At 35.2% G+C, this 26,817-nt stretch overlaps 1 protein-coding gene across 1 annotated transcript; it reads right to left on the bottom strand.

Annotated features, from left to right (window-relative positions):
- Positions 1-17,607: 17,607 nt before the first annotated feature.
- On the bottom strand, positions 17,608-21,192 carry LOC104237628 (small ribosomal subunit protein bS16m/bS16c-like). Its single transcript, XM_009791807.2, has 3 exons — positions 20,810-21,192; positions 20,220-20,265; positions 17,608-18,091 (listed from the first exon to the last, which is right to left on the bottom strand). Exons 1-3 carry the CDS (start codon positions 20,940-20,942, stop codon positions 17,869-17,871), a joined length of 402 nt encoding a protein of 133 aa, XP_009790109.1. The 5' UTR covers positions 20,943-21,192; the 3' UTR covers positions 17,608-17,868.
- Positions 21,193-26,817: the final 5,625 nt, after the last annotated feature.

Here is a 26,817-nt window from a genome sequence, read left to right on the forward strand (position 1 = left end):
TAAATCTCTCCCGAGTAATCACGACAATTTACTAGACGCACTCTCCCGAGCTACGCTAGCTGGCTTTTGATACAGCTCACTTCAGATCGCACCCAAGGCTTCGTTATCCCTAATCCCGCCTTTAAACCCTCGGTTATTGATCCCTCATATACTCTGGGAGTGGTGTTGTTCAACAATTACCTAAATATGCACTCTCTCCCGAGTTATGCACACTAAATAGGCACAGCTAATTGAGAGCTCTTCAATTAACTACAATAAGAACGTAGTTGAACAAATAGAGATTATACTACGGCTCAATTATATAAAAACATAACAAGAATTTATCCTACAAAAGGTTCTATCAAAACTCTAGATAACAATTTAGCTATTCATAATAGTATGTAAAACTACAATAATAAAAGTCATAACCAACAATAAAAAATAGGAAGAGAAAAGAAAAAACTTGTAGAAGAATTTCCAAGCCTTGCTCCTATTGTGTCTCTGCCTCCTTAGATCAAATCTATGTCAAAAATATGTCCTCTCCTTTTCTTGGCCGGCTTCCTTGGTTTAATATAAGGTTTAGGGCTTAAAATCTCGTGTTTTGCACTATGGTCCCTGAAATTTACGCATCCTGCCGCGGTTCCACTGCGGTCAAGGTCAAACCGCGGCCAAACACCCTCTCAGATTCTTCAGTTGTCCGCGACTGCCCTCTGCCGCAGTCACGCCAAAACTGCAGTTTTTCACCCTGTTCCGTTTTGAATTTGGAAAAACGTAAAACATAAAAGTTGTAACTCTTTGAGTTATCTTTCCAACCATATATTCTACAGCCCAAATGGAGTTCTGACCAAAAAGTTATGTCTATTTTACTAGATAGTACGCAATATGTCTCTTCGAGTTTTTGTTTTGTTGTTTTATCATCCGTTGATCCCCGAACACGATCCCGGCTTAATTCCTTGAGCTCTTACTCAGACTTCAAAGCTCCAAACCACTTAAATTCGTTTCATAACATCTATATAGCTCGGAATCACACCTACAAGGCATAAAACACACAATTAGTGCAAAACACTAGCGATTAAAGCGCAAACTCAACTAAAGTGCAGTAAATTAGAGTGTAATAATCGACTAAAATACGTAATTATAGCCTATCATCAACACCCCACACTTAAACTATTGCTCGTCCTCGAGCAATCAAACTACACTTTTTTTTTTAGACACGGCCTTTTTCAACAATTTTCCTAACTCATCACACCAAGAGTATTTAAAATAGACTAAGCACAAAAGCGTAACATCTTCACCTCAAGATTTGACTCATAAGTACCACGCATTATTCACAATTCACCTACTTACTCTAACATAGAGGTCACTGACATTACCTTTCCTTCATGAATCAAGTGCCCTCACACAACAAAAGAGAGTAGTTCCACACAATAAAATTTAAGAACACTTAGGAACTCAAGATAGAAAGAATTCACTCACTCTCAGAAATAACATTCATATGCCACAAAAGATGCACCATAAGCTTGCCCGTAGTGTACTACTCCACTAATCAAGCTCATTCAATCTAGGATCAATTAGGACTTTATTTGGTTGTAATGTAGGCTACGGGACAGGTAGGATACATTTAGATATAAGAGTGACTACAACTCACTTAGCACTTTAATACATATACTTTAACATTCAAACCTCATACTTATGTCAAGCCAAACTCCATCTTCACATCAATATACATCAACTCCCAAATTATTTAAGCACAATTATATCAAGAGTCACCACTATCAAAGAATATTTTTTTTTCACAACAATACAACTATATTATTTTTTTTTCATTCTTTTATTTTCAATTCAAGTGGCTCTTGCTTTTCAAATCAATGCACCCTTTCTCCTTATTTCATTAGTTCCACTCAAAAGTCAAACCAACCACCTCACACTTTAACTTTTACAAAGTTTATAAACAATTCAAGTGCTCATGAGAGGTTACAATGGTTCAAATAGATGGTTAATTCAAACAAATGGGTAAGGCTTGTAATGTGGTTGCCAAAGAAATAAGATTATAGGCTCAAAGGGGTTAACTACGATACATAACAATTAGGTGGGTAGAATATACATATCTGGCTCAACAAAGATATGCCTATATCACTTCCTAGACTGAATAAAACTACTATTTCGCTTTGCAAATACACGGGGCAAGTTCTAGGCATCAAATGCAATGCACAGAATATAACAAATCCTTACACACACATGGCACATGACTCACTCAAGATTGGATCATGAAGACACTCTAGTCAAAGCAGTTAAGCAAAGTTAAGATCATACAATTTAAGGTACTTCTACAAGAGTCAAAAACTGAGCCTAAGCGTCACAACCAAAGTACTCACTATTCTCAAGGCATAACAAAGTCAAGAGATATTGCTTCACTTCAAAACACAACACAATGGCTCCTACTCGTCAAAAAAAACTAACTAACCCCGGTTCAAATAAAACCCTTGGAAAAGAACCATGGTTTAAAGAAAAACCAAGGGGTAATTATTACACTACCTAACAAAAGAAAATTTTTTTGTACTTTTTCTTTAGACTTAAATCCCTCAAGAAAATTGTCTAATAGATCCATCGTCGGGAAAAGTCCAATCTTTTCTATTTAAAAAAAATTGTTCAATTAAACTAACACAACTAAAATAGCATAGAAAGTCACCCAGACAATCTTCTCACCTCACACTTAAAATTGTGCATTGTCCCCAATGTACACCATAACTAATAAAAAGGGTAAAAGAGACTCCCTGGTAGGCCAAAGGCCGAAACATTAACAGCTCATGGGGTACTCAGACTTCTCCCAAGTTTGGTCCTTTGTGCGGGTACCTCACACTTAGTTTCAACCATTTGGTTTGTTGTTGCATCCTTCCAATACCTTTGCTTTCCATGCTCCTAGAAAATAAAAAATTGACACTACAAAAATAATACAATTAAAAAAATAAAAAATAAATAAAAGAAAGCAATAAAGTTAGGTTGCCTCCCAACAAGCGCTTGATTTAACGTCGCGGCACGACGCGGATCACTTTTTGCCTCCACCTCGAGTTTATGAATTGAACCCCAAGTTTTGATTCAAGCTTATGATTATGGTCATGGGGCGGTGGAACGAATCTGACTGGCCCAATAAAATAATGTAGTATTCTGCACTTCTTGGCCTTTAGATGAGGTGTGTAATCCCGACTTTCTGGAAAGAAGAATTCCAGAATGTAAGCACTTTGTTCCTCATTCCTTGACTCCTCAAGTGGCTCGGACGACTCTATTTTCATATCATCATCTAAACACAATGTGGAAAAAATGCTTGGAGTGAGGACCAATGCGCTCAACTACATGAACATTGGGACAGTCTACATTCTCAACACTAATGACAATAGAGTCAACTAAATATGTATCCTCAATATCCTTGGTTGACTCTAGTATCTCCTCTACGACATCGGCATCCTCAAAATCTAGATGGTTAGAGTGTTGGGGTTCTACTTTGGATCCCTCCATTAGCACCTCAATTTCCGTCTCTAATGCAAATTGCTCCCGGCTACTATCCATAATATTGACATATTGAGCATTAAAAGCTTCAACTAGTTGACTCACTTGAGCCTCTAAGTTGCGAATAGTTTCATCTTGCCTTTCTACCTGCAGCTGTATTTTACTTTGTTGTTCTATAATGCACTTTAACATATCTTCGATCTTCTTTAGGTCAGCTTCCCTAGGTTCTTTGTTCCTGTTATCCTCACAAGAAAACGTAGAATCATCATAATAAGGGGTTGGGGGAAGATAAGAAATATAAGCACAACCATGAAAGTGACCATCTTGACCACCACACATATCACACACATTCCACACATAAGATTGAATTGGTGCACATAACTCCCTCTCGGGAATATTTTGATAATTTTGCCACGGGTAATTTTCATCATAATATTCGTAAGGAGGATTAAAAGTAGAATTACCAACATCAAAAATTTCATAATTCAATGATGCCATGTTTTTTTTTAAATCAACAAGTAAAACAAAAAAAAATCAAATACAAAAAATAAAAATAAAAGTTCAAACTTGAAACCTAGCAATATGTACACCTACAGCTACACCATTAGTTCCCCGGCAACGGCGCCAAATTTGATCACGCCCAACTATGCCTTATAAAAATGACAATGCGGTCGTTGCAAATATAATCCGGTTTACAAGTCCGGAGTCGAATCCCACAGAGAACTAAGGCTTAGCTACAGCTATTCACTATCACCAAGAAGACAAACTTGAACAGTTCCTAACTTATAGATATTTAGATTCTTGTGTTTAACTAATTGATTAACAAATTAAAATAATAAATTAACAACTAAAGATACTAAGAGTTAGAGACAAGATTAAGGAGGTCTAGAGTTATGATTTCCCCAATTGTCGGAATCCTTCCCGCTATGTCTTCTATAATTTCGCCTAAGTATTCTCTACCGATCATGAGCACTCTTATTACCGTAAATCTCTCCCGAGTAATCACGACAATTTACTAGACGCACTCTCCCGAGCTACGCTAGCTGGCTTTTGATACAGCTCACTTCAGATCGCACCCAAGGCTTCGTTATCCCTAATCCCGCCTTTAAACCCTCGGTTATTGATCCCTCATATACTCTGGGAGTGGTGTTGTTCAACAATTACCTAAATATGCACTCTCTCCCGAGTTATGCACACTAAATAGGCACAGCTAATTGAGAGCTCTTCAATTAACTACAATAAGAACGTAGTTGAACAAATAGAGATTATACTACGGCTCAATTATATAAAAACATAACAAGAATTTATCCTACAAAAGGTTCTATCAAAACTCTAGATAACAATTTAGCTATTCATAATAGTATGTAAAACTACAATACTAAAAGTCATAACCAACAATAAAAAATAGGAAGAGAAAAGAAAAAACTTGTAGAAGAATTTCCAAGCCTTGCTCCTATTGTGTCTATGCCTCCTTAGGTCAAATCTATGTCAAAAATATGTCCTCTCCTTTTCTTGGCCGGCTTCCTTGGTTTAATATAAGGTTTAGGGCTTAAAATCCCGTGTTTTGCACTTTGGTCCCCGAAATTTACGCATCCTGCCGCGGTTCCACTGCGGTCGCGGTCAAACCGCGGCCAAACACCCTCTCAGATTCTTCAGTTGTCCGCGACTGCCCTCTGTCGCGGTTCTGCCGCAGTCGCAACAAAACCGCAGTTTTTCACCCTGTTCCGTTTGGAATTTGGAAAAATGTAAAACTTGAAAATTGTAGACCTTTGAGTTATATTTCCAACCATATATATGGAGCCCAAATGATGTTCTGAGCAAAAAGTTATGTCTATTTTACTAGACAGTGCGCAATATACCTCTTCGAGTTTTGTTTTGTTGTTTTATCATCCGTTGATCCCCGAACACGATCCCTGCTTAATTCTTTGAGCTCTTACTCAGACTTCAAAGCTCCAAACCACTTAAATTCATTTCATAACATCTATATAGCTCGGAATCACACCTACAAGGCATAAAACACACAATTAGTGCAAAACACTAGCGATTAAAGCGCAAACTCAACTAAAGTGCAGTAAATTAGAATGTAATAATCGACTAAAATACGTAATTATAGCTTATCATCAGAAATTTTAATCTCATAATAACTCTTTTATGTGTTTTATTTCCTGACCATGAATTCTTACTCTTTCCATTTCCTGCTAGGAATCACATAAAAACATAGATGTTAAATTTTATAATAACTCTTCTTTTATATATAAATTTCATATTCCTACAAAGTTTTAGTATGTCACGCACGTGACTAAAATAATTTAATTTTATGATCAATTTCGTTAAATTCATTTGTATAACATATTGAATTCCTTTAAGGTTCTGGGCAATACTACTCTCAACAATTTAAAGAAAAGAAAAGAAAACTTTCCAAAGGCAGTCTGCCTAAGATAAATACTTATCTACATCGGGTACCTATCTAACTAAATAATTAACTTGAAGAATCAACAAATTAAAGTGAAAATATATAATATTTAACCATGGTTAAATATTAAAAAGTATATATACAAGATATATGTCTTGCATTCATTGGTTTTGAAAATGTATATTATTACCTGTAGTTAAATATTAAAAAATGTATATAGAAAATATGTTTCTCGCATTCACTGACTTGATGTAAACACCTGTGATATAAGTAAGTTTTTACCGTCTGATGATTCTCTTATACCTTTGAGTTAGTCGAATCGAAAAGTGCCGTAATGCATGCAGTTGAGGCATATTCCTAATAAATTTATTATTAATCTTTAACAACAAAATAGAATTATTGTTCAGCACTTCGATAATATGAAAAAATAAAAAATTCTGCCCCTTCTTTCTCTATATCTATCCCAGAAATGGAAGGGCAGAGGGGCATTTGTATTTATACCCGTTTTCTGGATCACGTTTTAATTTGTGTTCGTTTTGTAAAAAAAATTGCAAACGTACCCACTTTTTCGCGTAACTTCAGCATACGGGGCTGAAGTAGCAAAGGCAATTACGCAAAACTTCAGCATTCTAGTAGACGGGACTGAAGTTTTTATTTTTATAACTGGCAAACTTCAGCTCTAGAGCTGAAGTTTTTGTTTTGTAACTGGCGAACTTCAGCTCTAGAGCTGAAGTTTTTGTTTATAACTGCGAACTTCAGTTCTAGAGCTGAAGTTTTTGTTTTGTAACTGGCGAACTTCAGCTCTAGAGCTGAAGTTTTTGTTTATAACTGCGAACTTCAGTTCTAGAGCTGAAGTTTTTGTTTTGTAACTAGCGAACTTCAGCTCTAAAATGAAAATAACTAGCCTGATAATTGTTGGATACTCATTGGAGGATACTGGAAATTGAATGGAAAGGGTTACTGGAATGACTCAACTTCTAGGATGCCAGAAAAGTGACTAGCAGTGGCTGAGAAAAAGGATAAACACAAAAAATAATTGATTGAAGGTTGCTTAATTAGGTCAAACATATGGAATGGTGGTAGTATTAGAGAATTAATCATAGTGTCTTTCAGTTGTTAATAGAAGAAGAAGAAGGAGAAGGAGGAGGAGGAGGAGGAGGAGAAATGGGCTGAAATTGTTTAAAAACTGGGTACAGATTAAATTTTTAAAAAAAAATAAATATAGATTAAATGGGGGCGACCAAATAAGGTGCCCGGTGCAATAGTGTCTCCTCTGGTCAAGAATTGTTTACTCAACTAATTCCGTTTACTCATTCTATTCTACAGCTTTTAGATAAGAATAAATAAAATATCAATCAAACAAATTCTCTTCAATTATCTTATTAATATTCTTACTATATTTTTTCTTTTATCTTTTTGTTCCCATTTTTGGTATGCCGATAGTGAGAGTAATTAGCAACACATGGATTTGACTTATATCTGAAGTCTATTTCAATTGGTTTGACAAATACAATATTCTTCAATAATTTGAATTCTTTTCCTGGATTGGAAAAAAGTAGAGAGAATTTTTAGGGAATAGAATCCTAAAACAGAAACTAAAATAGTGATTTTTAAAGAAAAAAAATGACTTTTTATTGACAGAGATATTTAAAAGTAATTTTATAAATAAAAAAAAAAAAAAAAAAAGAGCAAACACATGATTAATAAGAATTGGTTCTGGTTGTCTGGACCCCAGGAGATATGCCATGGAATTGGAACTACTTCACATAACACTTGTCTTCCATAAACAAGGCATGTTAATTAATTTTGCATGGAACGTGACCTTTCTAAAATAAAGGATTATTCCAACATGGAAATCTTGTAGTAGACTATGCTTGAGTAGGGCTGTATTCTGGGCCGGGTCCGGGGCTTCGTGGGCCTGGGCTCTGGCGGTTCCGGGCATGGCGGTCCCGGGCTTTGTGGGCTCAATGGGTGGAACCGGCCCGTGACGGGCCTAAGCCCATATGGTCCTGGGCTAAACGGGTCGGGCTCGTGGGCTTCGCGGGCCTAGCGGGGTTTTTTTTTTTTAAAGGCAATTTCTTGTAGTATCATGGCACTATTAAAAATATATATGTAGTATATATGTAGATCTAATTATTAAAGTGCTTGACGAAAAAGAAAAATAACAAAACAATAGTAAAACACTAAATTGTCATGCATAATATATTTTCTTGTAGTATATATATTGTATCTTATGTATATATATTATAACTTATTACTTATATATTTTCTTGTAGTATATATTGTATGTTATGTATATATATTCTCTTATATATTTTTTTGTAGTATATATTGTATCTTATGTATATATATTCTCTTATATATTTTCTTGTAGTATATATATTGTATCTTATGTATATATATTCTCTTATATATTTTCTTGTAGTATATATATTGTATCTTATGTATATATATTCTCTTATATATTTTCTTGTAGTATATATTGTATGTTATGTATATATTGTAGCTTATAAATAATTCTAAGTAAAGACAAAGAAATATTGCGAAAAGATATTCAAGGGTAGAAGCAATAAATTTTATTACCAAAAATGGCATATCTTTCTTAGTCATCCTTCCCCCAATGGAATGAGCACAACAAGGTACTAATACCACCATTAGAAGGAAAAAAAACTAAGGAAGATGTGCCAAAATACAAGTTACATATTAGTCTATGTATTATCTCTAACAAATCTCATAAATCCTTCAAGGTTCGGAGGAGGTTGCGTTGGTGGTGGTGGAAAAGAAGCTTGTTCATCACCACTTCCGGGCGAAGCCGAATCCTCCGCAAGTTCCGCTATCATTTCTTCATAAGCTTCATCTATCGCCGGTTGTGCTTCTGCAATTCCAAAGTTTCTTCTTTCCGAGCGGATCCAATCTCTAAACAGTACTGATTTTTCCAAGCTATCCCTCATAGACGCTCTATGATCACCTATTTGCAGTCTTGCTTGACTGAAAGCGCTCTCTGATGCAACAGTTGAAGCTTGAATTGATAAAATATCCCGAGCCATCCTTGCAAGAACAGGAAAATGTTTTTCCCTTGCCTTCCACCATTCCAAAAGATCAAAAGAGCCGTCTGGATTCTCCTTTTCAAGTCCCTGAGACAAATAAACTTGAAGCTCATTTAGATGTGAAGTTTCATCATAATTATCACCTTGAGAACCCCTGAACTCCGTCCAAGATTTAAGAGCTTTTAAGCCCGCAGCTCTTTTAGACGATTGTGAGCTAGACGAAGTAGGGGTTGGAATAGTTGGCCTAGCATGCTCTAAGGCAAGTTGATAAGCATTATAAACTGTTTGAGCATTAATTTTAATTGAGGCTTTTGCATCTGCAAGTGTAGCAACTTCCTCATTTGAAAGATCTAAAGCCTTATAAATATTTGAATACCAAAAATGAGGACCTCCCAATTTCATTGTAGGATTTAACATTGCAGCAAGACCATAAATAGGAGGGATAGGAAAAAAATATTTTTTAAACTTTTGTTTCATTTCATTTATAGCAAGTTCATAAATGTCCCCACCCTCACCAAATTCAACAAACAAATCAGATAGTGCTGCAATATAAACTAAACAGTTTGAAATAGTAGGATAATATTGCCCAGAAAATGCATTTGTAGCAATTTGAAAATGTTCTAAAAAATCTAAAAGAATTTTAACATTCGTCCAATCTTGAGTAGTAAGCATTTCATCATCATCCTCACCACCTACCCGAGAATTAAACGTTGCATTAATTGGGTTTCTATATTCATATGCAACTACTAAACTTTCGTACATACAATTCCATCTAGTCGGGCAAGGTTTAGGAACCTTTCTTTCTCTAAGGCCATATTCATCACATTTTTTAAAATACTCTCTAAGTCTACTTCTACGGTTTGAATAAAAAAGCCAATTAAGAGCCATTCTAACCTTTTCAATTTCTATGTTTAAAATTCGCATACCATCACCGACAATTAAATGATAAATATGACAAATACATCTAACATGAAAAATATTAGTAAATGCAGGATTTAGTGTTGTTGTAAGCATGCCTATAGCACTAGTGTTACTAGAAGCATTATCCATAGAAATTGCCATTATTTTATCGCTAAAGCAAAAATATCTACAAATATCTGCAACAGTGTTAGCTATAAACTTACCTTGTGTGACGCGAATTAATTATTCTATACGCAATTATGCGTTTTTGCATTGTCCATTCCTCATCTATCCAATGACTTGTAACAGTTAGATAATCACAATCATTACCACTTCTACCAATATCAGTAGTAATAGAAATCCGATTAGGTATATGAGTAAATAAATACCGCAAATATTGTTCATATTCATGTTTGAATTTATAAATATCACTCTTAACTGTTGCGCGAGGCCAACCTTTATAAGTAGGATTAAAAACTCTTCTAATATAATGAACCCAATTAGGATTAGAAGCAAAAGTATAAGGTAAGCACATAACAGTAATCATCTTTGCTAATTCTTCACGATCTCTATTTGGATCGTAATATAAAATACCTCCGGTGACAGTGTTAATTCCTGGTTGAACTAGATTTGAACCTGTACTAGGGTTAACCGCAGAATCTACACTTGTCCCCTCTAGCTGCGCTTTCATTTGAAAAAATCTAGCCTTATCTCTAGGGTGTGTTTTTATGTGCCTAGTCAAACTACCCGTGCCGCTACGGTCTCCAGTATATTTATGCGACATTAATTTCCCACAAGTTTTACACTTAGCCTTATTTTGTTCTCTTACTTGAGTAAAAAAATTCCAAACTAATGATGTTTCTAGGCGTTTAGCAGGTTCTCTATTAAAAGTAGGAGTTTCTACAGGTGGGTCGGCCGGTGCATCAGTTGGGTTATTAAGAGGACTAGTAGGTGTATCATCTAAATCCGGTGCTTGGGTTTCATCATCATCCTCATTTTCCTCATTATTTTCTAAGATGGTTTCATTAGGATAAAGAGCATTCATAATTTCATCATCTAATCTATCACCTGGTGCAACATTATGATAAAATTCACTATCGGTAAATTGAAAACAAGGGTGATCACTATCAAGAATTACGGAAGGAGGAGGACGTCTAGGTTGGCGACTACTTTCAACTTGCTTATCTTTTCTAGGTCGGGGAGCCGGGGGAAGGGTAGTTGGTTGGCCACTACTTTCACCGGTTTTATCTTTTCCTTTACCAAACATTTTTTTCAAAGAAAATGCCATATTAATTATAATTATGCAAACTAAACCACACAAAAATATATTCTTAAAACGTAAGAGTTGAAACGAGTTTACCGGATTGCCGAACAACTTCTTGAAAATTGAAAATCGTTGAACACTTGAAAACTTCAATTCAACAACTTCACAATTTTTCACGAAATTTCAACAATAAATTAAGTAATTGTAGTAGAGAGATTGAGAGAGATTGAGAGATATTGATGAATTGGTGAATAAACATGAAAGAATGAGGGGGTATTTATAGTTGAGAAATGGAAAAAAGTATAATTATATAAAGTTTGGGGGCCAAATGGCTATTTTCTAAACTTAAAAACGGTCAAATTGTCAGCCCAAACGGCTAGATTTTAAATATGGCCGTTAGAGAATTTTTTTTTTTAAAAAAAAATTAAAAAATAGTCGTTGGGCCCGTTAGGCCCGCCAGGCCCGGCTGACGGTCCCGGGCTAAACGGTCCCGGGATCGTGGGCTAACCTATGAAGATCGGCCCGTCACCAGGACCGGCCCACCAGGCCCGTTAGGACCGCAGACCCGGTCCGGTTCAGGCCCGGCCCACCAAGCAGCATTATGCTTGAGTCAAAGGACCGATCCATGATTTAAACGTGATGAATTCAATCTTTAATATTTCTATCTTTGAACATAACAATATTGGAATTACTAGTTAAAAATTTACTTTTTTGACGTTTTAATTATTGACTTTTCACATATATTATTTATGTTCTGCGTCGAAAATGATGGGTTCAGAACTCATCAAATATATGGTCCGTCCAACTCAGCTTGGGGTTGCTTCTATCACCTAGGGTAGATATTAAGTTGGGCTTCTGCCCTAATACGGATGCAAGATTTGGAGTCAAATTGGTATAAAACAAGTATGGTTTAATATATACATACCTTTTTTTTTAAAGTGTACATATATATAATTCGAGCAGAATGTAGCTATGTAGATCCCCCTTACCTTCTCCTAATGGGGTTTGTGGATCTTAAATGAGTGATATGAATTCTTTAACTTTCGCGATGATGAAGTTCCCCCCAGAGATGTGATGGGAGCGAATTGGACATTCATTAACACTTACATTAAATCAATAAATGCATGACATTTGTCTTCCATACACATGGTACTTATAAGGACTAGTTGAAAATGAAAACTCACATTCAAACTATCATCACAAATACGAGTATAGTAAGAAATATATAATTAGCATGCCTATTTGTTTAGAGTTTAGCATAGCTTATTGTCATTACTAGTTTCTATTAGCAAAAAATGAGGAATCTTGTCGCTGGGTGTGTCGGTTCTTCTGAAAGTAATGTATTTTTGAAAGATTCGATATAGATATAATAATATTTTTGGAGATTGCAATATGGGTATAGTAACAATTTGGAGATTCCCAACAATATAGCTTAAAACTAAGCTTTAACCACGACTGCTCTTCACTTCTAGCTGCCATATAAATGTTGATTTAGAAGTTCTTGGCTCATTCTTGGTTCATTCCTGCCTCTTAAAATTGCATGACCTTAAGAACTCTATAATGAGATTTTCACTTAGAGTGTATTTGATATGACAAAAGTCATATCCAAAATATTTTCCTAAAACATGTTTTCCAATATTTGGTTGGTGAATGGAAAAAAAAATTTCGGAAAAAATATATATTTACATTAATGATAATATTAGCAAATCAAAGAGTGCTTTGATCAAATTTTTGAATAGTAAAGATTATTAATAATAATAATAATAATAATAATAACAACAACAACAACAACAACAACAACAACAACAACAACAACAATGTCTTACTGTTTTAGTTGAAATAAGTAATATAAAGTTTAAAGTTTAGGTAGTTGTAACTGTAGACATGTGATTTTTGACCCTCCCCAAGATTTTATATATTTTAGTATGTAAATATTTAATTTAGGTCTAATATTGCTATTTCAACTAATTTTGACTCTTTTACTTTATTTTATTACAAGAAAATGAAAATTACAAAAATATTTTATTTTATGTAACTTTCATAAAGTAAAAAAAATACAAAAATAGTACCTTATTTTTTTCTTTATATAGTTTTGAAAAATACAAAAAATATATAATAGTTTCATGTTTTAATATAGTTTAGTTTAATTAATTAGAATTTGTTTTTGCATGTAGTATAGTTATCTTATATTAAAGGAATTTAGTTATGGTTTTGAATAATAATTTTAAAGTCTTCTTAGCCCAAAATTGAAACACAACTCATCTAAGTGCAAGATTTAATCCTAGCCATCTATTTCCTTCTGATCCAATGGCCATCATCCCTTCCCACTTCCATATAAAATCCCCAATTATAGAAACCCTACCTAAGTTTTTAATTCCTAGACTTAGACTAAAAAATAAAAGAAAACGGCACATCAACCATAAAAGACGATTGGTCTGTTGGTTTTGCTGATTGTTAGTAAATGAACTCCAAATTGAAATCGAAGCTGATTGGTTGCGGATGTTAGTAGTTTTTCAAAGTGAATGTGTTCAAGGTCCTTGAAGAGAGTGAGTTGATTGAGCCTCTCAAAACTTGTCTTGAAATTGCCTGCATGTACAAATCAATTACTGGAGCCAAATTACAACCACCAATCTTGTCCAATTGTAGCTTCTAAAATTGAGCTCTAACTTCGAAATTATCAGTGAACTAAGGTACTTTCCGGCCACGCTCATTACCAGTAAGAAGAATCAATTTTGGCGTGCCTGGTTAAGGGGAAAGCTAGTCATCCCATAGAGGATTTCCATGTTGCTAAGTTCGTCCAGTTGCAAGGACGTGAACTAGGATTTTTTGCTATTTATGATGGGTATTTGGGAGATAGCGTTCCTGCCTATTTACGGAGGCATTTGTTTTCCAATATCTTAAATGAGATCTTAAAGGGCGTGCTTTGTCAGATTGTTGGAGGTTCTAGTTTATCTGAGTTAGATTGGGGTTTCGAGCTCTCCGGTATCGATTCGAGGTTCCGGTTTGTAATTTCGGTGTTTCAGTCACAGAATCGTTGCCTTGTTTAGCTCAATTGATTTGCAATTTTCAGTTTTGTTCACTAATAAAAGATCAATTTCTCAATTTTCGTTCTCATTTCATTTTATTACAATAGCTTGGTCCGTGTGTTGGTTGATTTGTGATTCTACGTTGTTTGGGTAGCATGTTTTATTTTTTTTCATTTAAATTGTTTGAATTAGTTGTATTTCGATTGTGATGCATGTAGTCTTGGGTATTTGAATAAATACTTTTAATTGGGTAGATGAAAATTGAAGTTGTTTCTTTCTTGACAAGAAATAAGAATGGGTCATAAGGTGTGTCTTGAACTATAAAGAATCTAGGCCAAGTAATAGATCATGTTAGCTAGCCCTTGGCCCCAATAATATCTTATTCATAAATTTGGCCTTATAACAATCTCAAAGATTAGGAAAATAATTCAAATGCGTGGCTTGCTTTAGGCGCGCTAGTTAATAATTTACCTTCCTAAACTCGGGTGTGCATTTCATGCGACCCAAATCCAAATCTCAACAACGTTAACTAAAATGTGTCGTGGACCGCGGGTGCATTTCATGTGGTGTGGTTCAAGATGTATTTTAGATAACGTTGAATCTTCCTAAAATTAATTAAAAGCTGTTAATAAGTTAAAAATGTACCATAGGCTAAAACATGTATTAAAATCAGATAATAGGCCAATTATAACAGTTGAGCGACCTGCTAAAACCACGGAACTCGGGAATGCCTAACACCTTCTCCTGGGTTAACAGAATTCCTTACCCGGATTTCTGTGTTCGCGGACTGTAAAACAGAGTCAATCTTTTCCTCGATTCGGGATTCTAAACCAGTGACTTGGGACACCATAAATTATCCCAAGTGGCGACTCTGAATTTTTAATAAAATGATCCCTTTTCGATTGTCACTTTAAGTTGGAAAAAACTCCCTTATATACTCCCTTCCGGGGTGTAGTGAAAAAGGAGGTGTGACAGTAACGAAAATTAATGACATCCCTCTGAAAATGAGGGAAGTTCTTTCCCATCATTTGATAGAAAATTTTTCTTATCCATCAACCAAACACCATAAAATGATTTTGTTGTACCAAACAGATCCTTAGTTGCATTGAAATTATATGAAGGAATAACTAGGATGAAAATGTTGCTGATTAATTTGCATGTAAATGGAAATGAGTTGGAGAAAAAGAAAGAAAAGAGAAAAGGTGAAAATGTAGTCTCACTTGGAAAAGTAAAGCATCAGGTACTTATCTGTGTAATAACTGAGACATGATTCTTAAAGGAACTAATTTGGTTCCCTTAGAATAGAACTACTCATAAAGATTCTATGAATCTAATAGTATCTGATCCTTCTGTTATTTTTCTTTTTCTTTTGTTGCTGTTAATTAAGTACATAGACTTAAATAGTGGTCCTAAGTGATATATAAGTCTTGCTTCCTTTTCACTGTTCTTGACCCGAGAGTCCTAAGGAAGGAGTAATATCTGCGTACACATTACCCTCCCCAGACTTGACTGGGTTTGAGAGTTCAGTTTAATGACTAGGGCTACTGTTACTTGCACTCAGGTGACCTCTCACCGGGCTGACCATCAGCTGCAGGTGTTGAGGCACACAAGACGGCCTACAGGTTTGATCGAACCCAGTAGTTTTTATTCAATCAGTGTATTTGAATTCATGAAATATGTATAAATATTAAATCTAGAACCCAGTCATTAACACTTGAAGTCGTGGTCCCAAAATCCAGAACCCATAGGGTTGAAATCCTGGCTCCGCCTTCCACTCCTCAGGTAGAAGAGGAATAAGTAAGCATGTCAAAGGTTTATAGAGGAGATGAAGTAAACTTGAGCAAACAAAACAAAAACGAACCATGGATTATACCTTGCGCACAGCAGATGACTGCAGTAATGTTTGAAACAAAAAAGAGGAAAATGGTTAGCACTAACGGATAACCCCAGTAAACCATGAAACTTGCATGTGGAATAATCTTATCTCGAATAGTTGACCTGCATAAATTATAAGCATATGGATCTTCAACTAAAATGGGCATATGGATATTTAACAACTAAAATGGACATATAATTGACATTTTAGTTTGTTTATATTCTGAATGTGCAACATCCACATCCAAGAATTGCTTGACTTACCCCAATATCATAAGTCTTGTTCCAACAGCCTATACAAGAAAAGAAAATGAGTTACAAACCACTTTAAACTGTACATTTGTGTGTGTTTGGTTACTGTTAGAGCATTTCATACAGCATCTTCGTCAATATCCTCTTCGTCATCGAGGTGGACTAAACAAGTTGAAGAAACTTTCACATCCTTCTGTTTTAGTGATCGATAGGTTTGGAGTTCTTTGGCTTCTTCTTCAGAATCTTTTGTACATGTCAAGCATTTACCTGGATACCATTCAATCAAAATTCAGAGAGATAAGAAGCCATGGTGGCAAATAGTATTGTGAATGGCACTACATGTTTCCTAGTAACTACCATTTACCCAAACAGATACAGATGGTGGAGGGGATAATTACCACACACTTGACCAAAACCTACACATCCATTAGATTCTACAATTTGTGCTTTCATTTAGTACAATCAACGACTAAATGACAAAGAAACTCTTATAAATAAAAGGTTAGGGAGCGGAGGCAAAAAAATTTAGAAAGCCCCATTCTTTTCATTTTTAATCAACTTCTCCGCAATTAAACAGATGGGTTGACCTCGTACAAACAAGCTCCAAAATCTGTTTTTTGAACCATATAAATGAATTTAAATGTCTAATAGGATAACAGTTATCACAATCATTAACAAGAACCATGTTTGGCAAGAGGCACACAATTGCGGCAAAAACTAGACAACTTCATTAAAACAGCAAAAACAAAATGATTATATGCAACAGTCAAAATGTAGCCTAGTTGTTCGATTACAAACCCTCCCAACCCATTATTTCCTCTCTTTTTTCCCCTTAGTAATCAAAAGCCAGCAGCTTCATCATCTTGTGTTCCATTTTTTTTTCGTACTTATTCAGATGTTCTTCTTTATAATGGAAAAAATCCCCGAGGATCAATAGCACATGGTTTGAAATTCGATAGATAACACGCCAGCCCTCCTTGTTCAGAGTTGACAACCATCTATCTGCAGTTTGCTCCCTTCTGAACAACCATATTTAAGCATATTAAACCTGTACATCAGTCTCATTTCTTTATCCAGCAACATAAAGACATCTTTACAAGATTCTCCGACAAAGCAACAATTTAATACTTGCCATTATACTAGTGCCAGACTTTCAAACTCTATATCTGACTAAGAAATATAATGGTTTTAGCTCATATCAGTACACTCAGCCCATGTAGGGGACAAAAAGTATCATGTATGATTTTAACTCCAAAAACATCCATGCTTTTTGGAAAGATGGATATTATTCCTAGTTCCTACTACCAATGTAAGATATTCATCATCAGACTATCCTGCAACTTTTACTAGCTTTTCTACACCATCCATTTATTACCATCAGAAGGCAAAATGAGAAAGCAAAGGATGATACATGATCACATAGTTTCTAGAGACCACTGACAACAGCATCTTTAACGATGATATGTCCTTGGATATCAAGTTTTAACCCCAGCAATCAAGAGCAACAAACAGATATTAGCTCTGTAATTATCACATATCAACAGATCACTATTGGAACAAACATTAGCTATTCAAGTTGAAGTTGTATAAAATATAACTAGTCGGGTTCTAAGCTTTGTCATCTCCATCAACTTCAGAACTAACTTTTGGATCAGCAATTTTGACACTTTCCGGTGCCATGACACGTCCAGTCATAGGATGAACTGGACAAGTGTCCCGTGGACCACCTTTTTGTCCCATAGCTAGCATAGGTGGAGGAGGTAATACGCCTGCTCGGAAAAGAAGACGTTCAACCAGTTCTGACGGCTGTGCACCAACGGATAACCAATATCTACAGAACAGCAAAGATTAGGTAAACAATACATGATTGTGTCATCTTAATAGCTATCTGATGATCAGAGAGTATAAGAATCAACAAGGTCTTGCAGCAACTAAAAGCAAAGTCAAGAGTATAACCATTTCATTTGAGCACTATTTTCCTTTTGGACCTTTGCAAGAGTAGCAAAATTAAGAAAGTTCATGAGACAGCAGCACAGTGCTACTGTAATTTCTACAAATTGGAAGAAATAGGTCCTACAAATATCAGCTATAATTTTACTCCCTGCTCGACCCAGCCAAAATGAAGTCTTCGACCAAAATAAAAGGTTTAAAAAAGAGATAGATAAACTAACAAGCGTTATTTCTTAATCTGTCTTTATGCGTTGCTGATAATTAGCCTTTCAAAATCGCAGCCACACGCTCCTAATTCCCCAGACAAAGTGTACAAACACATATCAACTTGTTGCACAAATGAACCATTCTATCATGTTTATGGTCCATGTCCCCAGTAACAGAATAAACAACAGAGGATCTTTGATTATACAAAACACTTCACTCACATATGTCTCTCTCCCTCAGCAGCAGGACAAGTTCTACATGATTATTGTCAGTTAAAGTACACAATGCAGCAAACCATTTATTCCCATCATTATTTGTTAATGGAAAACATCATTCCTAAAACTTAAAAGAACACAAATCCTCTCTGTTGGTAGCAAAAAATCTCACGAACTTCTAAGACAGCAAACTGTTAACGAATTCCCAGATGAGTTAGCATATTGTTCTATCCACTTGTTACACTCTCAACAAAAGGTAGACATTAAAATATCTCATAAGAAAATTATAACCCAAGTACTCATAATTATAAGTTTCTTTTATAAGTAAATAACTTCTTACATGAAACATCTAAGGGGATGCAACAAATATACAACAAAGTATATAAACCACCGCCCACCAGAAAAAAAGTGGCCACTTTACAGTGGTCTAATGCTTCTGATCCCTAACATTAACTATGCTCGCATAGTCAAGTGAATCTTAATTGCACCGTTTTCCTTGTCTCTTCGCCATCATAGTTAGCATTGGTCCACAACCTCCTTAGATTCAGTTGCATCTTCATACAATTACCTGGATAACTCGATTCAAACAGCTTGGTTGTTCCCTCATACATACCTTCAATAGTCGCCCCAAAAATTACCCAAATTCTTTAAATTGCTTCCTTGTATATATCAGCATTAGTCACCTTAGAAATTCCCCAAACACTTTAAATTGATCCATTCAATCAGACATCCCCTCTTACACACTCACGTCATTGTTAGCAGCTCATGAGAAATTTTTGTACATGTTTTGCTACTGATCCAGGGATTTGATTTCTGCTTCATGCATCTTACAGCAATCTTTTTTGGCCAGCGTATTCAGTCATTTCATATGAGATGATATTCTTTTTGAAGGATTGCCGACCAGATGAACAGAAATTTAAAGTTACAAGTTAGCAAAATTAATTTTAAATTTATTTACCACACCCTTAGGCTAGTAGTCTTTTAAATTTATGTAGTTAGGGATAGTTTGTCCCTGTAGACTCTCATGTCAAACTTTTGGACTTTGTCAGCTTTTATCCTTAGCATAGGCCTCATTGCAACAGAGCTAACAAACTCTCACTTTTGTACTTCTGCTATCATGCATCTACTTGATGCCATTTATAATACCACTTACTTCATCAAAACAAGTTAGCAAAATCTGTTTTACGTGACTACAATGTTATTCTTGATCCTACAGCTATAAACTAGTCTTAACTATTCGCATTCATAGCCATTAAAAATTTTCAATGATCCTGTAGATCAAACAAGCTTTACCTAACTAGAAAAGCTATACTCGAGCTTCCACATTTTGCATAAGCAGCTGAATTATCACTTTAAGTAGTCTTACAATGTTCTTTGTCAGACAGCAAAAGGTAAAAACATGATACGTGAACTGAATATTTATCAATATATGATTGTCTAGTATCTACTATACCTATTAATTTTATCCATCTTATCTGAACTTTAACAAGAGACCAGAAAATGAAAATAAAACATCTCTAAGTTATAAATGGAAATCATCCTGTTGGGAATGATAACAAAAACAACACCTTCTGGAAATGTACTTACTTCACCCGGTCAAAATTAAGACCCATCCGTTTGCCACCATCTTGACCTGTACAAATGAAAATTGTACAAGATATTCATCAGCACCTCAAAAAAATATTACTTCCTGATTATAAAATACTTTTTTTTTAATGAAGTAAGATGTTAAATTGCTAGCATCAAGAAGATGCAATGAGGACAAAAGTGAGACGTTAGCTCCATTACAGCATGTTCCAAACTAAGATCAGGGAGCTAACAAAAAATATAGTAAAATACTACTATATGTCCCCTACCAGCCTAAATCGAACACAGTTCCTTGATAACTCCAAACTCTTAATTCAACATTAACCAACTGAGGTTTCTTGTCAACAAAACCTTTACACTACACAAGGATAAGAACCCAAAATCAATCAGTTAAAGGAATAGAAAATCAAGCTGAAAGATGACAATTTAAAAATGGGTTAATCCAAACAAAGTGAAATTACTAACGCTTATTATGTCACAACAATAACAAATACAGTAGTACTTAACAACTTCCTATTGAAGAATAAGGTGGGCTGCTGCTTAACCTGGTCTAATTAAGCTCACATGAGGTTTTGGGAGATAGGGTTTACCTGGGAGAGGATTGTAGTAACCGAGGACTTCCAAGTGCTTGCCATCTCGGGGAGATCTGCTATCCGCCGCCATTACTCTGTAAAATGGTTTGTTTTTGCATCCAAACCTCGACAACCGCAATCTTACCACCATTTTTCTCTACCTCTTCTTAGCTCCAAATGTGCCGGCTGAGTTTTTTTGTAAACAGGGAATGCAAATTGTGAGAGACTAGGGTAAGAGACTACGGCTCGTTACTGTATACATAGGTAAACATCACTTCACTCACTATTACATACTCCTCGCTCCCAATTTATATGTGATTTTGTTTTGATAAAATGCATAAAGACTCCATTTAACTTATAGTGGAAAATCACTTACCCACATAAACTTTACGAGTTCTAACACTCCACTACTATTTAACAAATTGTATTTATTTATTCCCTCCTAAACCCTACCCCAACTATAATAACTTGAGTGAGAAACACGCATTTTTATTGTGAGGCCACGTAATTAAATTGTTCAGTAAATAAATATAACACCTTCAAAGACTCTCATTCACCCTGTTAGTAAAAAATTCCCAAATTGAAGAACCCTAATGCCCCACCTTCAAAGATTCGATTTGCCTCGCCAAAATCGATTTGCCTGACCAAAATCGAAGGGACCTGTTACAAAATCCTTCGATTTCGTTGTTCCTTAGGGTTTCATTTGTTCTCAATTGTTTCATTTGACGATTTGGTGGAAGACCCGTTCGAAGTTGAAGGTCTTTGAAGAATCAAGTTCAAACGTTATCTCTGTTTTAGTTTGGAGGTAAATACATCAATCCTAGCCTTTTCTATTGTCAAAATGTTATCTATGTTTTAGTTTGTTTAATATCATTCGTATCTAGGGTTTTGAACTTGCTTCAAATTTCTTCACCGTAACGTTTTCAATGTAAAATCGAGTAACAGAAATACAATTTTTAAGGTGTAATAATAACCAAATTTCAGTTTTTTCTTGTTGCATGTATTGTGACTTCTTATGTCGGGGTCTAATAGTAACTATTAATCCTTAATTAGTTTATCTTCTACTATATTCAGGTATTTCAATGTCTTTTGTACTTGTTACACTGAGGTTTTTTCATGGTGGAAAAATCTCCATGGATAAGTTACATTACTTTTCAGTGGAGGATTATGTTGGTGGGATAATTATTGATTTTGTTGATGTCAATATTGATATGTTCTCATATTTTGAGTTTTTAGGTTATGTGAAAGAGTTTGGGTACAATAGTTCTTCTGTTGTTATTTATATTAGACCACCTAATTGTCCTGATTTGGTAGTAATTAAGGTTGATAGGGACCTTATGAGTATTTGTGAAAAGTTAAAAAGTGGGAATATTTTGGAGGTATATGTAGATCACATGGTTGATGATGCTATAATGGTCCCCCCTCTATTAGAATATGTCAGCCAAGTGGGAGGGTGATAGTAATGTTATTTTTTAGAAAGAATCTAGTCAAGATTTGGGGGGCTGTGAGGGTTTGGAAACTTCTGAAAAAGTATCCAATGCTGCTGAAAATAGTGGTACCTACAGCTGTTACTACTGATGATAGTTCAAAGCTCAAACTCCTCATCTGAATCAAACTCATCTGAATTTAGTAGCAGCACTGATAATAACTCAGATTCAGAGCATGAGGAGTTGTTTGAAGAAGGAGAAGCTGATTATGGCAGTGATACACATGAGGAATACAGGGCATTTAGGGCAGAGAGAAGGACTGTAGAGAGGAGGAAGAGGAAAGAAAGTGCTCCTGAACAAGAAAATGTTAAACTAGGTAAGAGAGGGCCAGATGCGGGGTATGATGTATATGAATCTAGGAAGAAGAAGAGTTTAGAAGGTAAGATAGGTGGTGATGAGCCTTATTACCACTCAGATGAAGCTGCTAGTTTTGAGACAGATCCAAATGATGTTGATGATGAAGGGAGGTTCAACAGAAAGTTAAAGCTAGAAGAAGAAAGACTAAAAGAAGAGTAATCTTTGACAAAACTTGCAAGAAAATAGTTTGGTAAACTGGACTTGCATTTGCAAGTGTGAGAGATTTCAGAGAAGCTGTAACTAAATATGTTGTTCAACAAAAGGTTTCTATAGAAAAGTATGTAAATGAACCTACAAGGGTGAGGGTTAAGTGCAAGAAGGCATCTTGTCCTTGGCTTCTAGTTGCTAGTTATGATTCTAAGACTAAGGATTTTGTAGTCAAGAACTACAATCCAGTTCACAAATGTGACCTACTAACAGAAACAAGCTATGTAATTCGAAGTTCTTGGCCAAAAGGTTCAATGAGAGGATAAAAAAACAACCTAATATTAGAATATTCAAGTTTCAAGAGTTGATTAGAAAGAAATTGGGATTATATGTTGGGAGAACAGTTTGTAGGAGGACAAAAAATATTGTGTTGAATGAGATAATGGGTGATCATAAACTGGAGTATGGCAGGATATTAGATTATAGGGATGCGTTGCTTAGATATAATCCAGGGAGTACATGTGTAATGAAGTTTAGTGAAGAAACTTTTGAAGGTGGGAAGAAAATATTTATTGGGTTCTACATTTGTTTTGATGCAATGAAGAAGTTATACTTAGCTGGTTGTAGGTCATGCATTGGATTGGATGGATGTTTTCTAAAAGGGGTATGTAGAGGCCAACTACTTGTAGTAGTTTGCAAAGATGAAAATAATCAGATGCTTCCACTTGCTTGGGCTGTTGTTGAGATTGAAAATATTCACACTTGGAGGTGGTTTGTCAACCTGTTAAAGGGTGATCTTCAGCTTGGAGATGGTACAAATCTGACCATAATAACAGACATGCAAAAGGTAAGCACTTGTAGTTTATTGTTATTTTCCTATTACTATTTCACTTAAAACAAACTACCATTGTTCATTTTGCAGGGGCTTGAGAATGCTATAGCAGATCTGCTTCCAAATTCTGAGCATAGGATATGTGTGCAAGGCACATCCTAGCTAACTGGTCTAAGAAATGGAGTGTCATAGAGAGAAGGAACTGCTTCTGGAGGTGTGCAAGGTCTACCTATGAGTGGGAGTTGAAGAAAAATCTGGATGAAATGAAGAAATTGGAGAATAAGATAGTTGATGAAGTGTTGTACTACAACATTAAAAGATGGAGTAAGGTGTATTTCAACACATTGTACAAGTGTGATAGTGTTGACAATAATATGACAGAATGTTTCAATGCTTGGATTTTGGCAGCAAGGCAGAAAACTATAGTGACAATGCTTGAAGAAATATGGGTGAAGATGATGAACAGAATAGGTTAGCTCAGACAGTTTGGAAACACTTGGATTACTGATTTTTCACCAATGGCCATGAAAGTCTTAGAAGAGAACACATAAAGGTCAATGAAATGTAACATTTTCTAGAATGGTGAGTTTGGATTTGAAGTGAAGCAAGGATCAGGTGCAAGTGAAGTGAAGCATCTAGTGGACATCAACAGGCAAACATGCACCTGTAGAGCTTGACTGTTAAAAGGCATACCATGTGCTCATGCAGTTGCTACTCTGCATTATAAAAATCTGGAGCCTTTGAACTATATTTCTCACTGGTACAGTAATGCCACTTACATGAAAACATACAGTTACTTTCTTCAGCCTGTCTTGGGTATGAATATGTGGCCAGAGTCACAAAACCCAATTGTTATACCACCTCATGTCAAGAAGATGCCAGAAAAGCCAAAGAAGGTTAGAAGAAAAGATCCAGGTGAAAATAAGATAAGAGAGTGGAGTGGAAATGACATGTAGCAATTGTCATAACAAGGGTCATAACAAGAGGGGTTGTCATAAAGCTGCTGGAAGTAATATTGTTGCTACTTCAGTAAGTTCTGTGCCTGCAAGTGTTGGTAGTTCAAAGCCACCAAAGCAAAGTACTGGAAGAGGAAGGGGTAGGCCAAAAGGTTCTAAAGAAAAGGTGAAGTTCTTCCCTTTAATGTCTTTTTTTTTTTAAATAATTACCAGATTCTTACTTTTGATTGGTTGATGTAGGATGTTGGTACTAGCACTGATGTAAGAACACAATATAAGAAGCCAATGATGGTTGGAATGGGAGTTTTACACACTCAAAGTGGCTTCAAAATTCAAAATGTAAGTCTAACACAACCTCTCATATTTAGGCGAATTCATTGTCTGATTTTCTGTTGGATCTTGGCAGCATGGAATGTCACCTACAAACTTTAAGAATGTGAGGTCTTCGGCAGAAGTAACTGGACATCTAGTCCATCAACCAGTGTAAAATGGAAAGGTAAAGAAGCTATGACATCAAGGCAGCTTCAACAATTGAGAGGCAAGAAACTCATTCAAACAAGGTCTAGGGCTGCTAAGTTGAGCCAGGAAAGCACCACTACAAATCAACCCAATTGATGAAGATATTGTTTTGTTGATGACTGTATTGCAATAGACTGCATTATGCTAAAATTTTAAGCAGCTATAGACTGCAATTCTATATTATGATAAGGATTTTTAGGTAGCTAGAGACTGCATTTTGCATTTTGTTACATTTGGTATATGTTTTGTTGCTGCTACAATGACAACAAACAGCTGTTTTGTCAACTCATTTTTGTGACTTTTATTATGTTTGTTTCGTTTAGGTCAATGAGACCAAATATGTGTTTCAATATAGTTTATGCATCTGCCATATTAAATCTTTTGTGTGTCTATTGTTGATTGCCAAGTTCTGAAGTTTATGCAGTTTACTTCACAATGTAAAAACAACGCTTCATTAGAAACAACAATTGATAAGCAACAACTATATACATATTGAGATGAGAAAACTACAAAAGGCTTACATTCAAATGAAAGGTCTATTGCAAACATACAAAATAAAACCTACAAGCAACAACTACATACATATTGAGATGACAAAACTAGATTCACAATGGCAACCTCATTGCATCTTCTTTCAATGACATTCATGGATACCTACAAGCAACAAGTATAATACACATCCCCAATATAATGAACCAAAGTACATTTTCCCTAGCTTTTGACTTAGCCAATTTACTCTTCCACTTCTTTTCCTTCTCTTTCATCTTCTTCATATCAACTTACAATTTCACCTTGGGTTCTGAGGGGTCCAAGCTGTTAACAAAGGCAGCACATAGCCATGGTTGCATCGAATTTCTCCACTTGACTCATTTTCTTCCTCTTCCGTGCAAAGCCTTATCAAATTCAAGCCTTTTGAAGGCATTGCAACAACTACAACACAAACAGCCAATACAAAGTCAGATAATTTGCATTTGCTTTCAAAGATCAGATAATTGAATTTTAGGAGAAAGACATAACAATAATAAAAGAAAGAAATTAGTGTTCTTAAGAATAAGAAAGATTAACCTTTGCCTTCAAAGATTAAAACTTCAAAGGGCAATACAATTTGATGGAATTTCAGAAGAAGAAGAAGAAGAAGAAGAAAAAGAAGAAGAAGAAGAAATTAGGGTTCTTCAATTGGGTTTGGTAAAATATTGGGGAAGAGGGGATTTTACCATTGATTGGGGGTTATATTAAGGTTAAAAATTTATTTTTTTCTTTTTTTGTGTGGGTATTTTCAACGATTAAAAGAGAGTAAAGACGCGCTCAATTCGGTTGTCTAAGACGTGCGGTTGGCCAGGCCTTAGGAGGGAGTAAATAAATACAATTCTTTAAATAATAGTGGGGTGTTAGGACACCCGTAAAGTTTAGGTGTGTAAATGATTTTCCAGGACAAGTTGAACGGGTCTTTATGCATTTTCTCTTTTCTTTTTAATCTATATATAAAACAAGGAGTATAATTTTATGTTTAAAAAAAATTAGTTTTACACTTCTTATTATCTTTAATGAAATGATTTTAGCCAAATAAATATTTATAATTCTTTTAAATTATAGGTTTCAAACGTTTTTCTTCTTCTTAAATTTCATGATTTTTTAGCATATGTTGGGCTGCTCATAGAAACATTTTTTTTATTGGAATTAGTTAAGTAGCAACTTTTATAGCTAGTTAAAAGTAATAGTACTATATAC

Source organism: Nicotiana sylvestris, chromosome 6, assembly GCF_000393655.2.
Source record: "Nicotiana sylvestris chromosome 6, ASM39365v2, whole genome shotgun sequence".
NCBI classification, from domain to species: domain Eukaryota; kingdom Viridiplantae; phylum Streptophyta; class Magnoliopsida; order Solanales; family Solanaceae; genus Nicotiana; species Nicotiana sylvestris.

Coding starts and splice junctions, on each gene's coding strand:
- LOC104237628 (XM_009791807.2), bottom strand. CDS start 20,942: ATGGTGGTAAGATTGCGGTTGTCGAGGTTTGGATGCAAAAACAAACCA. Junction 20,266..20,809: donor TTACTACAATCCTCTCCCAG/GTAAACCCTATC, acceptor TCATTTGTACAG/GTCAAGATGGTGGCAAACGG. Junction 18,092..20,219: donor CTTAATTTTGACCGGGTGAA/GTAAGTACATTT, acceptor GCTGTTCTGTAG/ATATTGGTTATCCGTTGGTG.